This window comes from Asterias amurensis, chromosome 2, assembly GCF_032118995.1.
Source record: "Asterias amurensis chromosome 2, ASM3211899v1".
In the NCBI taxonomy this organism is placed as follows: Eukaryota; Metazoa; Echinodermata; class Asteroidea; order Forcipulatida; family Asteriidae; genus Asterias; species Asterias amurensis.
The window spans coordinates 8398483-8416383 of record NC_092649.1 but is presented as its reverse complement, the minus strand read 5'-3'; the positions used below and the strand labels follow the sequence as shown (position 1 = coordinate 8416383).

At 38.4% G+C, this 17901-nt stretch overlaps 2 protein-coding genes across 8 annotated transcripts in view; one reads left to right on the top strand and one right to left on the bottom strand.

The window, feature by feature from the left end:
- Positions 1-15517, top strand: part of LOC139954309 (interleukin-1 receptor-associated kinase 4-like) — an 83903-nt gene extending 68386 nt beyond the window's left edge. For all 4 annotated transcript variants that reach the window (XM_071954060.1, XM_071954058.1, XM_071954059.1 and 1 more), the window contains exons 3-11: positions 216-364; positions 1140-1359; positions 2303-2400; positions 3504-3664; positions 4433-4500; positions 5450-5671; positions 7558-7744; positions 8235-8462; positions 10153-15517. In XM_071954060.1, coding sequence (XP_071810161.1) covers positions 216-364; positions 1140-1359; positions 2303-2400; positions 3504-3664; positions 4433-4500; positions 5450-5671; positions 7558-7744; positions 8235-8462; positions 10153-10206 — 1387 coding nt within the window. In that variant the 3' untranslated portion in view covers positions 10207-15517. The remainder of the gene's footprint in view (positions 1-215; positions 365-1139; positions 1360-2302; positions 2401-3503; positions 3665-4432; positions 4501-5449; positions 5672-7557; positions 7745-8234; positions 8463-10152) is intronic.
- Positions 15518-15608: 91 nt separating this feature from the next.
- Positions 15609-17901, bottom strand: part of LOC139954308 (6-phosphofructo-2-kinase/fructose-2,6-bisphosphatase 1-like) — a 51781-nt gene continuing 49488 nt past the window's right edge. For all 4 annotated transcript variants that reach the window (XM_071954052.1, XM_071954053.1, XM_071954056.1 and 1 more), the window contains one exon: positions 15609-17899. In XM_071954052.1, coding sequence (XP_071810153.1) covers positions 17732-17899 — 168 coding nt within the window. In that variant the 3' untranslated portion in view covers positions 15609-17731. The remainder of the gene's footprint in view (positions 17900-17901) is intronic.

Genomic DNA, 17901 nt, shown 5'->3' with positions numbered 1-17901 from the left:
TACAAGGTCACACTTTTTGTAAAGAAAGTTCACATGGTCTATACTTGGCAGCATTGGCTGTATACTCCCCAGGGTGCTAAGATGGTTTAAGGAATGAAAATATATGACCCAGGGGTAATAATGTTAACAATGTAATATGCACAATGATCAGTTTCAGACTTTTTTTGTCAGTGCTGATTCTCATCTCTGGTTTTGACTCTGGTTGTTTTTTACAGGAATTTTGATTTGGCACACAGACACCGTGGGGGAAGTCCGACTATGGAGCTGATCAGAGACTGGGGTACATCTAATGCAACTGTACAGGATCTAGTAGGATACCTGATTGATATGGGACATTATGCTGCTGCGGAGAGCCTTCTACCTGGTAATATAACAACACCGTTTCAGACAGGCGCTCCAGAGTCGCGCCGAACCAAATTCTGAATTAAGTACATGAAAAGTTGGACGTCTGAAACAGTTAGGAGCGACTGGATGCGCTGGAAGTCGAAAGATCACCTGTTGCAGTCGGTCGGAACGACTCTGGAGCGCATTGGTTTCAGACGTCGATCTTGTCATGAGCCTAACCTAATGTGAATGCTATGTAAAGTTCGCCTGTATGAAACCAAATTTTAATTGGGTCGTCCCAGAGTCGCTCCTAATCTATTTGGTTCGGCGCGACCCGAGTGTAGAATAATTATCAGGGCCCATATTTGACACAAGAGACTGTAGGCTCGAGGCCTGTGGTTTACACCCAGGGCCCAATTTTACAAAGAGCTAAGAACGATCTCAACTGCAAATCAATTGTAGTTGTTTTATTAGCAGCAAAGTGTAATGTCACAATACAAATCACAATGGGAATACTGATAATTTGTCTAGCGATGAATTTAATTGCTCTGTGAAATCGAGCCCTGGGCCAGTAAACTCATGACCTGACAAGTCGAACAATCTTGTATTTTTCAATTGAATTTCCTTTACGGTTTCATATCTTTAGCAGAAAAAAATGATTTGCAATTGTCCGTTGTCCTTTTGAATTTGTACACAATTTTTCTGTTGCCAAAGCATTGTATTGACTTTTCTTGTAATCAACTTGCTACTGTCTTTTTTACCTTGCCATAGATTTTTGTGTAATTATCTTTCTATTTTATTCTATTCTACAACAGGTGTTACAACAGATCTTAATCTGAATGCACAAGGTCAAGTTTCTTCTTCCACAATGAGCCGAGACCAGTACGAGAGCTTGGCAGAAGGGGCTAACTTTGCCAGCCCACCACATCGGCTCCTTAGCGACTGTAGTTCCAGGGAAAATGGGGACACACAAGAAAATCCCAAAACACCGTCAGAAACAAATGACTGCAACGAGGTGTCTTCTTCAACTGGAAGGTCTCTTAGGCTTAAATTTTGCTAATGATTTTTAGTTGTAATAAATGCAAATGACGCCACGAACTGAAACACACCAAGCATATCTGCAGTCAAAGAAAATGACAGCTCAATTTGAACGCTTTTTAAAACACCTTTATTCGGTAAAATTTTAGAGTGTTTTCAACTAGTTTTCTTATGATGGACACTTGATGTCTTGAACTCGATAAAAATACTGTTTAAAAAAAAATGTTTTACATCCTAAAGTAAGAAAGGTTCTTGTTAGTTCGTGAAGGGAAAAATAGAAAATCTTTTGTATTCATGAAGTGACACATTCCAACACATACTCTGTGTGCGTGGCTTCGTCAAAGCGTGGCTTTTGTCAGTTTGTGAAAACCTTTATTTTTTCAAATTGAGCTTGGTGCGCACCATGCCCACAATGGTAAATGGAGCCTGTGTGTCAGTTCTCGAAAATAACCTTCACTGTTGCGCAAAAGTTGCAATGCAAAACTATTGTAATTAAAAATAGAAAGAACACTTAAGTGCACTGCATAAAAATACCAGTTTGAATTAGTTATCATATTTGTGCATTGAATTATTTTTTTTCTTTAGTAATCGCACAAATGTTCTCACTGATATAAAGCAGAATTATGAAATTAGGCTTAGGAATGAACATTGTCACTATTAATTTTGATTTTACCCATACACCGATGTTAGCACTGTATACTCGGAGCTCTGTATATTCCTTAGCTCTGTGCAAAAAATCAGAGCCATTATAATCGGGTTGGGATTCAATTGCACCACTTTGAAATTCTAGAGCAGTGTCTTACCAGTGAGACCACCAAAACTGCCCGGTAGCAAAGGCAGTTCGAATGCTATATTTCATAATCATTGCAGAGAACTTTTCAAATAAAAACAAAAGAAATCGCTTCTAAATTGTGTGCTTTCTGTCTTTGTTTCTGGACAGAAGTAGCGTCTTTCCAGTGGGAGCCTCCAGTCGACTTGGCCAGGAGGATGACGAATCTTTAGTTACGAGCTGTTTACCCAACTTTGAACCAAATAAAGGTATTCTATCTTTAGTCAAGAGCTGTTTACACAACTTTTAACCAAATAAAGGTATTCTATCTTTAGTCAAGAGCTGTTTACCCAACTTTGAACCAAATAAAGGTATTCTACCTTTAGTCACAAGCTGTTTACCCAACTTTTAACCAAATAAAGGTATTCTATCTTTAGTCACAAGCTGTTTACCCAACTTTTAACCAAGTAAAGGTGCTCTTCCTTTAGTCAAGAGCTGTTTACCTGAACCCAATAAAGGTACTCTATGTGACATCTACTGGTTGTAGAATTGTAGTCATTAACTAAATCATGTTCACGGTAATATGCGCCATCTTGTTCTCCTGGCAGATTTGTTTATTTTGACCAGGCGTTGTCGTCTGCAACTCTGCGAACAAAATAACACACGCCTTCCAGGCGCATGCGTCAATTTGACCGCCATCATGACCATCTCTATACCATATGCAAATCTGGAAGCATTATTATCAACCTTTCTGATGTTGCAGTGCACCCTCTCAGGCCTGTTTGCTTCTATTTTGAAAGAGCAAGGGCACCAAGGCATTTTCTTCTTGGTAAAGGGCACCCTATGAGAAAATTGTAAATTTCTACTGGAGCATTTCACTGGCATCAAGGCAATGACCGGGGGGCATGGAGGCAATCGCCTTCATTGCCTCCGTGAAGTACATGCCTGCCCTCTTAAAGGCAGTGGATACTATTGGTAATTGTCAAAGACTAGTATTCACAGTTGGTGTATCTCAACATATGCATAAAATAACAAACCTGTGAAAATTTGAGCTCAATATGTCATTGAACTTGCGAGATAATAACGAAAGAAAAAATACCCTTGTCACACAAAGTTGTGTGCGTTTAGATAGTTGATTTCGAGACCTCAAGTTCTAAACTTGAGGTCTCGAAATCAAATTCGTGGAAAATTACTTCTTTCTCGAAAACTATGGCACTTCAGAGGGAGCCATTTCTCGCAATGTTTTATACCATCAACCCCTCCCCATTACTCGTCACAAAGAAAGGTTTTATGCTAATAATTATTTTGAGTAATTACCAATAGTGTCCACTGCCTTTAATGGTTTTGATCTTATTTTATTGTGAATTTCTAGTTCAAGAATTCAGCTATATATCCCTGAGTAACATGACAAGTGGATTTGACGACCGTCCATTCAGTGAAGGTGGTAACATGGTGGGTGAAGGTGGCTTTGGAACAGTGTACTACGGCAAGTTTAACGACGGACACGAATGCGCTGTGAAAAAACTCAAACAGGTTAGTCAACAATCTGTTGTTGGATTGATTTGTTTGTCGTCTATTTGTTTGTTTATTAAATCAGTGTTTGATGGATTTATGAATCGGAGCTCCTCCAACCTCGTTCAAAACAGTAAACAATCTCGGCGCACCATTTAGTCCAAGAATGCCAGTTACAAACTGCTTGTTGAAAACTGATAGCCAGTTAAAGCTGCTTATCAGGTAGGCCTATAAGAAACTGACAAACTGCCAACCAGTTACAAACTGCTCATCAGTTACAAACTGCTTACCAGTTGAAAACTGATACTAGTTAAGCTGCTAACCAGTTACAAACTGCTCACCAAATGCTGACCAGTTATAAACTATTATCAATCAATCAATCAATCAAACGTAATTTGTATAGCGCCTAAATCAAAAGTTTGCTCAAAGGCGCTGAGGCACGGAAGAAATAACAAGTCATTGATGGTAGGCCTTAAACTATTTACTAGACTTGATGACAAGTCGTTACTTGCTGCCTAGCTGTTACAAACACACATACTGCTGCTCATGCAAAAGTCACAGTGCGATTATACATTTATACAACGGTCGTAGGTAGCACATGGCAGCTAACTCACACACATACTGGGATCGAGGATGTGTGTACCATACCCCTACACCGCGCCAACAATTACCGACCTGACTAAACTAGTTACAACCTCAGCAGTTACAAACTGATAAGCAGTTACACAACCTGTACGTAAAATAAATGGGCCAATTACTAAAAATATATACCACTGGTTTCTGTTTTAGGATGTGTTCCCATGTTCAGACATGGACGTCGTCAAGCAATATCAGAATGAACTTAATATGCTGCAAAGGTTAGTGACAAGAAAATCTTAGGTCGACCTGAGGCCGGATTAACGTGGAGGGCTATTTTAGGAGACAAACGGTTTTTGCAGTGATGAAACTATGATATGTAAATGCTTACCGCAAGATGTTTCAAAATCTCCTATGTGCTGGGTACACAATGGTGAAGCAATTACACCTTAAGCTTCAGCTGAATACAGAGTCTGCTAGCTTTCATGAAAAACAACGAAAAACCGCCCTTTTTTTTTTTACAAGAATGTAAAATTAATCAAGCGAGGTGGCTTTCTCCAGAAGACGATCAGAGCATACTGATCGAAACCAACGGTTCTTGAAACCAACGTTTTCTTTCAGAACCACCCCCAACTCATTTAGAGACAGTCATTAGTGTACATGGTGTTACTGCAAACCTTTCCATATTGTATTTCCACCATGCAAAGTTTCAAAACCTACCTAGCAACCACATCTCTGGCCGGCCGGCTGGCCGAGCAATCATGAGCAGATGCCACACCAACCCTCAGGAATCTGAGAAACGATTCATGCATATGATTCCATTGACAAGTAATTAAAGGGAAGCCTGTCTCAACATATTTTATTCTACCTACAGCTGTAGTACATCCTACAGTGGGTGTGTTCGATTAGCTTTCCAGGGTCGACCCCCGATCTGCCCCCGGTACATTCAAACAGCTTTAACGTCATTCCAGGGGCTCACCCGGGTCAGCCCCAAGTGCCCTGCTTATGGAACGGGTCACTTGTAACTGGCCCGAGGTGCATGACGTCACCACGAGAAGGTGAATGATCGTTCAAATAGCTCTTGTCAGGGGCTCTTCCGAATGAGCACCGCTGGGTCCACACAAGGAAGCACACCAAGTAAATTTCTTATTGTCATTAAATTTTTGAGTACTAATCTTTGACCTTATACCTTTTAATGTAATATCTGAATGTTTCCGTATTCATCCCTAGCTTGCATCACAAGAATCTGGTTGAGTTATATGGCTACAGTTTCGACGGAGACACACCGTGTCTTGTCTTTAATTATCTTAAGAACGGCTCTTTGCAGTCGGCGCTCAATAAAGACAGCTGCCTTCTCCTGTCTTGGGAGGTTCGAGTCCGTATAGCGCAGGGAACGGCTCAAGGTCTTTGTTACTTACACCAGCAAGGAACAGTCCACAGAGATGTTAAAAGGTAAAAGGGGGCTTTAAAGGGAAGGTACACTGTTAGTAATTGTCAAAGACCAGTGTTCTCCTTTAATGTATCTCAACATATGCATAAAATAACAAACATGTGAAAATTTGAACTCAATTGGTCATCGGAGTTGGGAGAAAATGATGAAAGAAAATCACCCTTGTTGGACTAATTAGTGTGCTTTCAGATACGAATAATAGACTTCTAGCCAGAAGTCTTTTATTATTTCCGTGAGAAATCACGTCTTTCTCAAAAACTACGTTACTTCAGAGGGAGTCGTTTCCCACAATGTTTTATACTATCGTCAGCTCTCCAATGCTAGTTACCAAGTCAGTTTTTAAGTTAATATTTATTTTGAGTAATTACCAAACGTGTACCTTCCCTTTAAAGGACTTGGGTACCGGTACTTTTTCAAAATGTCCACAGATTTACATTCAGGGTTTGAAGATAATGTTAGGGGAAATCTTCCCTTTAAATATTACTAACTGAGGTTTTGTAGTTTTTGAAAAAATGAGTAAAACAAGTCACAAAATAATTTTCGTCTTAGTGAGACGCAAATTACTTTAGCATGTTAAAACCCATGAACCAGTTATGATATTATACCAAAACATACCATAACTGGTAAAAAAAGTTTTTACATGTTAAAACTGTGGAAACAAATATTTCTGTGACATTGCTTTACTCATTTCTCAAAAACTACAGCACCTCAGAGGGAAGCTTTCCACTATGATTACCTTTAAACTGTGTAAGTTTAATGTAAATCTGTGGACATTGTGTTTTGTGTTAGAAAAAAAGTACATAGACCATTTAAGTGGGCGATTCTATTGAACAATCTGTAAAATTAACCAACCTACTCTGGAAGTTATTGGAAGGTGGCGCAATTTTAAAAGTACAGGGGTCGATTTCACGAAGAGTTAGGACTAGTCCTAACTTAGGACTAGTCCTAGGAGATATACAAATTGCATGGATAGTCCTAGGTTATGACAAGTAACTGGTCCTAACTCGAGATAAGACTAGTCCTAACTCTTAGCGAAATCCACCCTTGGACACGTTTGATTATTATCATAGACCAGTATTCTCACTGTGTGTATCCCAAGCTTCTCTGCACCCTCCTAAAGTGGTTTAGTTTAGTTAAAGGAAGGTTACAGAATTGGTAAGAAACGAATATAAAACTTACACAGTCTAATGATGATGATAGTAGAAAACGCCCCTTGAAATATTTCTGTCTGAAATGTCATATTTAATGAGAAATAAATAATCTAATTTCGCGTTTGGAGTTTATCGCTCAGTGAGCGTTTTATTCATTTTTGTTTTGGCATCGATGCAATTCAAAATTTGTAATCGGTTTTTCACTAGTCTCTTGTGACCCAGATGGCCGATCGATCTCAAACTTTGACAGGTTGGTCAGTTTATGTTTAGGGTACATGTAGATTACATAAAGTGCTACAATGCCAGCAACTGTTTTGTTAGCAAAAACCAATTCTGTAATGTTCCTTTAAAAGACACTGGACACTATTGGTAATTGACAAAGACCAATATTCTAACTTGGTGTATCTCAACATATACATAAAATAACAAACCTGTGAAAATTTGGACTCCATTGGTCATTGAAGTTGCAAGAGAATAATGAAAGAAAAAAACAGCCTTGTCGCACAAAGTTGTGTGCTTTCAGATGCTTACTAAAAGTCTTGTATTATTCGAGTGAGAAAAATTACTATATTATTATCTTTAAAATATTGATTGTGCCTGTAAAAAAAAGAAATATATATTTGTTTAAGGAGCAGCAATACATTGTAGGATGGTTAATAATTATTTATGCAACCAGTAAATTATCCCACATGTTTTTCTTTTTTAAAAGCAAAAATTGTTGTCTTTCCCTGCATTAGTGCAAATGTTCTTCTTGATGACCATTTCACGGCTAAACTGGCTGACTTTGGTCTGGTGCGTGCTCTCCCCTTAGGGGTCGACAACACACACAGGACTTCAACAGTTATCGGCACGTCGGCATACATGCCACCAGAGGCACACTTTGGAGCTGTCTCATCGAAGGGTGACAGCTTCAGCTACGGTGTGGTAAGATATTGCTATTTTCTTTTTACATTGATGTGAAATTTCATAGTGCCAGTGCTCTTTCGACCCGGTCCAATAACAGCGGCCAGCCACCAACCCGGCCGAGTGGATAAGAGCACCAAACTCAAGCTCTGGTGTTTCAGTTCAGTAGAGTGAGGGTTCGAGTACCGATCGTGTCCCTGAGCAGGACATTTGACTATAATTGCTTCTCTCCACCCAGGGGTAAATGGGTACCTGTGTGGGCAGAGATGGTTCTTGTGATTGATTTAGCTTAGTAGCACATATTTGTTGCACAGGCTGTATACTCCCCAGGGAGCTGAGATGGTTTAAGGAATGAATTAAATGGCCCAGTGACCAGCGGTAATGATGTTAGAAGTGCTTTGTGACACCCTTCGGTTGTGATAAAGCGCGATATAAAAACTGATTATTAACAAGGCTTGTTTGTTCGGTAGCAGTATGGTGTATTCATTAATGTTCCCTCTTATTTAACCAGGTCCTGTTGGAGATAATAACAGGACTAGAACCACTGGACAAGACGCGGGAGTACGTTGACATTATCAACCATGTAGAAGACTACGTCGACGGTCAACCTGACAGAATACTGAAGTTGGTTGACCCAAGGCTAGGCTCATCTTTTACAGAGGGAAGCGTTCTGCAAATGTATGCTGTTGCCAATGACTGCCTGATCACAAGGAAACTAAAGAGGCCCTTTCTAAAAGATGTATGTATAAATAATGAGTGTTCTAAAGGAAGTGGGCACTATTGGTAATTGTCAAGGACTAGCCTTCACAGTTGGTGTCAACATATGTATAAAATAACAAACCTGTGAAAATTTGAGCACAATCGGTCATCGAAGTTGCGAGATAACAATGAAAGAAAAACACCCTTGTCATACAAAGTTGTGTGCTTTCAGATGCTTGATTTCGAGACCTCAAGTTCTAAATCTGAGGTCTCGAAATCAAATTTGTGGAAAATTACTTCTTTCTCGAAAACTATGGCACTTCAGAGGGAGCCGTTTCTCACAATGTTTTATACCATCAACCTCTCCCCATTACGCGTCACTAAGAAAGGTTTTATGCTAATAATTATTTTGAGTAATTACCAATAGTGTCCACTGCCTTTAGACGGAATTCGCGAGCTGCGAATATCTACAATAAGAACATACACTACCCTCACAAGTAGATACACACATAGTATTACCACAAACCAAATATATTTAGTGATACCTCACCATGCAATGCCTCAAATCCAAACTGGAAATACTGAATGTTGAAGCACCTTAAGCATCACTGCGTGATGGATGTGTGGCTATATAAGAAGACACAATTTCTCATTTCTGTCCCCTTGACTGCTTCTGGGCCACTAGTATTTAGCTTTTGAGAAAGACTCTGCTAGGCTCCACATGTTAGATAGCCTTGCTCAAGGCAGTCGCATTATTCGCTCCGAAAAGACGCAGCTGTAAACCCACCCGCCATATACCCTGTGCATGGTGTGTGCGATCACACCGAATGACCCACCCGTATACACACTGTCACATCGCACGAATACTGTTCACACAAGTCATCGCACTCGTACACCACTAACCGCATGCGGAGGCCGTCAGGCCGACAGCCTTGTCGGGTCTGTATCTTCCCGTTTTAATGTGTTGTATTGAATAAATTCCAATAGTGGACGAAATTGGGGGGGCTCTAGGATATGCTTGTATGCAGCTCATGAATATGTATATCGTTCGTCAGACCTATCAGACAACACAGGATGTGAGGCAAATGAATTATTCATTTTGACGTCCAATCACGCACTTCCCTTATCACGACCTTTGGACCCTATCATGCGTCCGTGGTGGTGGTGTGTGAGGTAAACATGTCTCATCTTTCGCGGGCATTATGGTAATGAGCTGACCGTGGGAACTCTTCGCTTATTATAGTAATGAGGTCAGTGGCTTCAACACAGATCCTACAAGGCTGTCGGCCTGACGGCCTCCGCATGCGGATAGTGTACGGGGGCATCGTGTCGTGCGATGTTACGCACAGTGAATACGGGTGGGTTTTACGCACAGTGAATACGGCTGGGTTTTTATACAGCGGCGGTCTTTTTTCGGAGTGAATAATTCGACTGCCTTGAGCAAGGCTACATGTTAGACCATTAACAATTTCTTTGTAAACAAACAATAACAAACATTTTTGTTGCTGGTATTTTTCTTTCATTTTGTTATAACACATGAGGTTTTCAAACTGACCTGATTGTTTTGCTGACATATAGTGAAGCTTATTCGTTTTATGCAACTTGTATTTAACGTTTGTAACTGGTTAGTTATTTGAGTTTTCAAGTTTTAATCAGATTATTGGAGAACATTTTATTAAAGAAATGTCACGTAGAATGTCATCGCTTGTTTTTGTTTTTGCTGTTTTTAGGTGTTAGCCAAGCTGATGGCATTAGATGACACATCTTCATGCACAGATGGTTAAGTGGAATTCACAAGACAACTTCATGGATCGTTCTAAGTATCTGGTTTCATCTGCAAAAAATGTCCAGGCTAGTGTAGGATAAGACTGATTCATTGCATTGGACACCTGGTCAAAGACCAGTATTATCACTTGGTGTATCCTAGTCTTGAAGTCAAGACGGTAATTGTAATAAGCACGGTGCAGTTACAGCGCGGTGTAGCTACGGGGACGATACACTCATCCTCGATCCCAGTATGTGTGGTTGAGTCAGTCGCATATAGAGCTGTCACTGACTGTATGTGTATAATATCGCACTGTGACTGTTGCATGAACGGCAGACAAATAGGTACCGCCTAATGACTTGTCATCAAGTCTAGGTGTATCCCAACATGTAGTGCATAAAATAACAAATCTGTGAAATGTTTGACTCATTTGGTTATCAAAGTTGCAAGAGAATATGAAAGAAAAAAAACACCCTTGTTACACAAACTTGTGTGCTTTCAGATGTTCTATGAAAGATTTCAGTCCTGACGTCGTTTAATGTTTGAGTGAGAATTACCTCTTTCTCAAAAACTTTGTTACTTTTATAGAGAGAACCTTTTCTCACAATGAAAGTTCCATGAAAATCAACCAATCTTTCCATGTTCTGATGAACAAACTTAAAAATCTCCCTGATTGTGGACATTTTTTCTCCTATTACGCTGAATGTGAATATAAATATCTCTCTAATTTGTACAAAAAGACGCAAATGTTGGGTGCTCTGGCATGTTCATGGGAACATTACACTCAATTGAGTAAAATTTAACAAGTTATGATTACCTTCAATTCTCTTGATCGCTACAGGATCGCTGGGATTTTGTCAATAAATTTGAGTGTGTCTATGCATTTTACCTTTTTGAAAAAGAGTAAAACAAATGTTATATATAATTTGTAATATTCTGAAAATGGCTGCTGTTCATTTTAAATTTGTCTTCTTTTCTTATTTGTACATTTACATTTATCATGATGAGAATTAATGTTTTATCATCACTTGAAGTGATTATTTTGTTATTGTCATGAACGAGCTATCAATATTTAACTAGAACATCACCATAATTGGGATTTTATTTTATTTATGTAAAATATGGAAGAAGTGCTTTTACAGAACCCTTGTAGCCTAAAGGGCAGGTACACGTTTGGTAATTACTCAAAACAAATATTAACTAAAAAACTGACTTGGTAAAAAGCATTGGAGAGCTGTTGCTTGAGTATAAAACGTTGTGGGAAAGGACTCCCTCTGAAGTAACGTATTTTTTCTCGCTAAAATATTAAAAGACTTCTAGCCAGAAGTCTTTTATTCCTATCTGAAAGCACACAAATTCGTCCAACAAGGTTTTTTTTTCTTTCATCATTTTCACGACACTTCGATGACCAATGAGCCAAAATTTTCACTGGCTTGTTATTTTATGCTTATGATGGGATACACCAAGTGAGAACACTGGTTGTTGACAATTACCAAATGTGTACAGTGCCTTTAATAGAGCATGTTTGAGTGCGAACATTTGGTTGACCCATGGTGACCACTGACTAACAATGTACATACTGACACAAATGACTCGTTTGGAAGGCTAGTCAACCGTCAGTACAGTATTCAACACTTCCATTGCCTTCAGCAATTTCGTTATAGTGTCACTGGTTCCCAACACACTTTACTCGGGTTAGAAAAAAACAGGCGGGACCTGGGGTGGATTTCACAAAGGTAGTCCTAACTTAGGACTAGTCCTAGGCAATGCTAAGAGATAGGACCAGTCCTAAGTTACATGTAGGACCAGTAACTCATCCTAACTTAGGACTGGTCCTATCTCTTAGCATTGCCTAGGACTAGTCCTAAGTTAGGACTAACTTTGTGAAATCCACCCGAGGGAAGAAACAATGTACTATACCCATAGCAACCAATGTACTATCCCATAGCAACTTGTGTACCATAGCAGTTTCTTGGTACCTAAACGTCTTGGCACATCTATAGCGGGGATATTGACTGCTTTTACTGACGCTGTGGTTAAAACTATGACTCCCACCGATAGAATGTGCTGAGGATTGATCACCTTGAGAGTCAAAGTTTGAACCATATCACTCAAAACGGTCAATATTTATTTTTTAAACTTGTTGAGGTACTGACACAAATGATGGTAAAAATTACAAAAGCCCATTCCTATTAATTGTTAAACTCTCCTTTTATTTTATATCTGACTTGAAACAATCCAATGTTATTGCCTACGTTACTTCTAAAGATACAAAATATAGAACCTTTCAGTCATTGCTTTACCAAGCATTCTACACAAGTTTTGAATTATTACCCCCCACAATGCAAACCATAAAATAGAGATTTTACAACCCAAACTTCCAGCAACAGTACCAGACCAATTAATCTGTTCAACATTGTTCATGTGTCTCTTCAAATTTGAGGATTTTTATATCTTTAGTAATTGCTAACTCTATATTGTAATACAGCCTACTGGCTGCATTAACATGATTTGTAATAAACCAGAAATAACTATACAAAAAATAATTTTAAATAAAGTCCTACCCAGACCCATTATTTCATAATTGTTATATGACCTTAAAGGCAGTGGACACTATTGGTAATTACTCAAAATAATTATTAGCATAAAACCTTTCTTGGTGACAAGTGATGGGGAGAGGCTGATAGTATAAAACATTGTGAGAAACAGCTCCCTCTAAAGTGACGTAGTTTTCAAGAAAGAAGTAATTTTCCACGAATTTGATTTCAAGACCTCGGATTTAGAATTTGAGGTCTCAAAATCAACCATCTAAATGCACACAACTTCGTGTAACAAGGGTGTTTTTTTTTTTCATTATTATCTCGCTAGTTCGATGGCCGATTGAGCTCAAATTTTCACAGGTTTGTTATTTTATGCATATGTTGAGATACACCAACTGGGAAGGCTAGTCTTTGACAATTACCAATGGTAGTCTTTAAACTAAATCAACTATATACATATATAAAGCACCATAAATTAGTAATGCAAAATCCAAACATGATTTTTAAAGATTCAACAATTATAAACGATTTAAAAAATATATTTCAATGTCTTACATCTACAAAGTCAAAGGGTACAGTGTATGTGCCATGCTACCTTGGCCTAATTTCATGGAGCTGCTTAAGCAGAACATTTTGCTTAATTACTGTAAGCTTAGCAGAAATGAGCAGGACACCAGTCACAAGTTGTACACATGACATGGTAGTTTGGCTGGTAACCTTCTTCTGGTAAGCATTATTTTGTTATGCTTAGCTACTTGGTGTGCTTAAGCAGCTCTATAAAATTGGGCCCTTTTTTGGGGCAGGTCGTTGTAGCCGGGCGATTTAGAGCATTGGACTCGGTGGCTAGGTAAAACTTTTGTAGTAGCTATTTCAGATGGAGCTACCACAGCAGTATTAGCCTTGTCTAAAGGCTCTTTAAGCAAGCACCTGCTTTGAATTCACCATATAGCATGAACAACGAACTGCATTACATTGTATACTCGCACGGTACTGCAGCACATGATATACCGTAAAATAAAAGCGCAACCATTGGATGGGAGCTATTGTTTTAAGAACAAGAAAAATCTTGAACAAATAATGTCCATTTCTAAATAGGTCATTGATTTACCTTTACAATAATGAAAGAATGGAGATGATTGATAAAGGTGGTCCAGATATATGCTTGTTTCTGTCCAACTAAATTTGATTGAAACAAGCATACATGTATCTCTGGGAACTTTCTTTCATTATTGTAACGGTAAATCCATGACCTACTTAGAAACGAGAATTATTTGTTCAAGATTTGTTCTTGTATTAAAACAATAGCTCCCATCCAATGATTGCATTTTTTATGACTCACCCGGTACACAGTATACTGTGGGGTCGAAGCATGGTTTTTCAACCTCATACAACAGAAACCGTGCTTTGACCCCACGGTATACTGTACATGTATATCAAGTACTTAATACAGTACCGTGCAGTTCGTCGTCCAACATTTGATTCATGCTACATGGTAAATTCAAAGCAGGGTGCTTGTGTAAAGAGCCTTGGGACAAGGCTACAGCAGTATAGGCTTGTTCCTTGTTTCATGAGTGACGTCGCATCATGAGCATGGCCTGTTTTATAAACAGTCCCAGAGGGCACTATTTAAACCAACAAATTCGAAAAAGGTATATCAGCGGGTTGCAACAAGGATATTTCAGCTGATTTGTAACTTACAAATTACACATTTCAATGACATGGTATATGGACAAGGTTGTTTGGATTTTAGAAACCAATCCATTTTCTTTCTTCTTTTTTTTTCCCTTTTAGCACAAGGTAAACTTAAATTCAGATTGTTTTTTTTATCTACAATTTCATACAAAAATATTCTACAAAACTACAGGTATTTGATTCCATTTACAAAAATATACACTCCTAGTGGGAAAGAGGCACCAAGGCCAAGATCAAGGGCAGCTAAGACCAGGGGCAACAAAGACCATGGCATCCATGTTATTGCAGGCCTGGTATTATTGTGTAATAAACACATGAATGTGTGTTTTTTATTAATTTTGGTTTTTACCCATACACCAAAAATTAATATTCTTTATCCCCGATGCAAATTTACATCTATAATATGTTTTTTGTTAATTTCACTAAAATGGGATCATAATTCAATTTTTTTAAATTTTCACAGTATGATATTTTTATTTAAACATTAGAGGATGAGAATTAATTAATTCCTCCTAAATTCATGACGCAAAAATAGGTTCGACCCTAGAAGAGTCTTTCTCTTTTTTAGTCTTCGAAAAAACACTCTGCTAGGATCGAAACGTCAGTTCCTTAACAATTTGTTTACATTAATACCATAGGTCCCTTTGGTTGGTAAGTAGTTTGCAACAGCTCATTCTATATTCTCATAAGCTAATGATGTATTAGCCTACGTACACCCATTTCAGACAGGCGTTCCACTAGCCCACTGAACCAAATTATTGAATTAAGCGCAAGAAAAGTTTGACGTCTGAAACAGTTAGGAGCGACTGGACGCGCTAGAAGTCGAAAGATCGACTGTTGCTGTCGTTCGGAATGACTGTGAAGCGCCTTGGTTTCAGACATCCAACTTGTCATGGGCCGAACCTAAGGTAATCGTTATGTTAAGTTCGCCTGTCTGAAACCAACATTTAAATGAGTCGTCCCAGAGTTGCTCCTAATCTATTTGGCTTGGCACGACTCTGGAGCACCTGTATGAACTGGGTGTAAGTGTCTCCCAAGACCATGCACAATATTAATAATAATAATAATAATAATAATAATAATAATAATAATAATAATAATAATAATAATAATAATAATAATAAAAATAATAATAATAATAATAATAATAATAATAATAATAATAATAATAATAATAATAATAATAATAATAATAATAATAATAATAATAATAATAATAATAATAAACGAGACTTATAAAGCGCATTTTACAAAATTCAATGCGCTGGAAGAGTGCTACGGAAAAGACGATTATGAGAATAGATGTGTTTTTAATTTACTCTTGAATGTCTGGAGTGTGTTGGTGTTCCGAATATGACTTGGTAGGGCGTTCCAGCACCGGGGACCAGCGACTGAAAAGGACCGGTCCCCTGCCATTTTGTGTGTGCGAGGGATTGTAAGATTCTGGCCGGAGCGGAGCCCACTCCGGCCAGGTTTGTTGAAATTTAGCGACTCTGTAAGGTATTGTGGAAGTACGTTGGAGAGTGCTTTGTGCATGTTCACTGATGTTTTGAAGGTGATGCGTTGTTTAACTGGTAACCAGTGTAATTGTTTGAGAAGAGTGGATGCGTGTGTGTATTTGGGTTGCAAGAAAATGATACGAGCAGCATTGTTTTGGAGCCTTTGTAGACGGTCAATGTCAGCTTGCTTAATACCATTGAGGAGAGAGTTACAATAATCCAGTCTAGACAACACAAGAGAGCATATTAAACCTAAGGACCCAATGTCATAAAGCCTGTAAGCAGACAATTTCTGCTGACAGAGCGACCATAAGCAGAATTTCAATTTCCTAAACACTGCCAACTGCAAGCAAAGCAAAAGGTGTACACTAAATTTCAGGGGGGGGGGTTGGTTTTGTAAGCAGACTGGTGCTGCAATAGTGCAAATCCAATGTGAGCGACCACATACGCTGCTAAATCTTAAGTTATAAAATACACTTTTGCTTACACATGTTTTTCTACTATAGTAAGAAACCAAACAATGTTAACTGGTATACAACTGGTATATGAAATTGGGTCCTGGCGACAGTTTTAACATAATCACCGGTAAACATCTGATAATCATTACATTTACATTCAAATATTAACAACTACCCGGGAAGGATTTCATGAACAAATAAATACAAAAGTTGTCAAAGTTTTACAAGATATGCTTAGGACTTACACAAAAACTCAAGCTAAGAATTTACTTTCACTGCAAATTGTAATATGTACTCAGCTAAGTCATAAAGTTTGCAGCAAAAGATGCGTTTAACAGTTACTTTTAAACTGCATTAATTGAAACCGAATAAAAACATCTTTGCCAATTTTTTTCTAGAGGTGGGTTTGGGCTGATTGGAACAAGGTTATTTGGGCATGCAACTTCTCAGATGATCTAAACCCAAATATACATAGCTAGTTAAGCATTACAAAAATTGCTTAGCAAATAAAAATCTTGCTTAGCAGGAACAGGTAACCAACTACAATATAATGTCATGTACATTGCTTGTGGTTGGTTCCCTGCAAATGTTTTGCTGAGCACCATTTTCTGCTAACAACAGCTTTAAAGGCAGTGGACACTATTGGTAATTACTCAAAATAATTATTTACCGATAACCTTACTTGGTAAGGAGTAATAGGGAGCTGTTGATAGTATAAAACATTGTGAGAAATGGCTCCCTCTGAAGTAGTAGTTTTTTGAGAAAGAAGTAATTTTCCACAAATTTGATTTCGAGACCTCAGAATTAGATTTTGAGGTCTCGAAATCGAGCATCTAAAAGCACACAACTTCATGTGACAAGGGTATTTTTTTCTTTCTTTATTATCTCGCAACTTCGACGACCAATTTAACTCAAATTTTCACAGGTTTGTTATTTTATGCATACATGTATGTTGGGATACACCAAGTGAGAAGACTGGTCTTTGACAATACCCAATAGTTTCCAGTGTCTTTAAGAAAGTGGGCCCAGTTGATTACTTCCTTTTTGGTTACTCAGCTGCGCCATTGAAAATGGAAAAGCACAGCAATACCTCTCTTTTTGGACCAACTAAAATTGCTACCTGAGCCAAATACATTGAGCTGTTTTAGCACAAGTACTAAGCACAAAACAATTTTGCTTACCAGCCAAAAGAATATGTCTTGTGTACAGTTTGTGACTGGTATCCTGCTTAAATTTAGTTTAGACGAAAACTGTTAAGCACCATTGTCTGCTTAACTGGGGCACAAGTTAATAAGGAATTTGAGGCAAGTTCAAACCTATTTCCACCAGAAAAACATTTCTGTTTGACCTTTTGCTTAACTGACTCCTCCGGCAATGGTCTCATATTCCTTAGCGTTGCTCTCCAAGACCCTAGTCCCCTCACGGAACACGTCGTCTTTAGTGTCATCCAATTCCTCCTCAGTAAGTGGGTAGTCAGGGACCGTAGCTAAGGCATCATCAAAAGATCTTTCCAACTCACAATTCT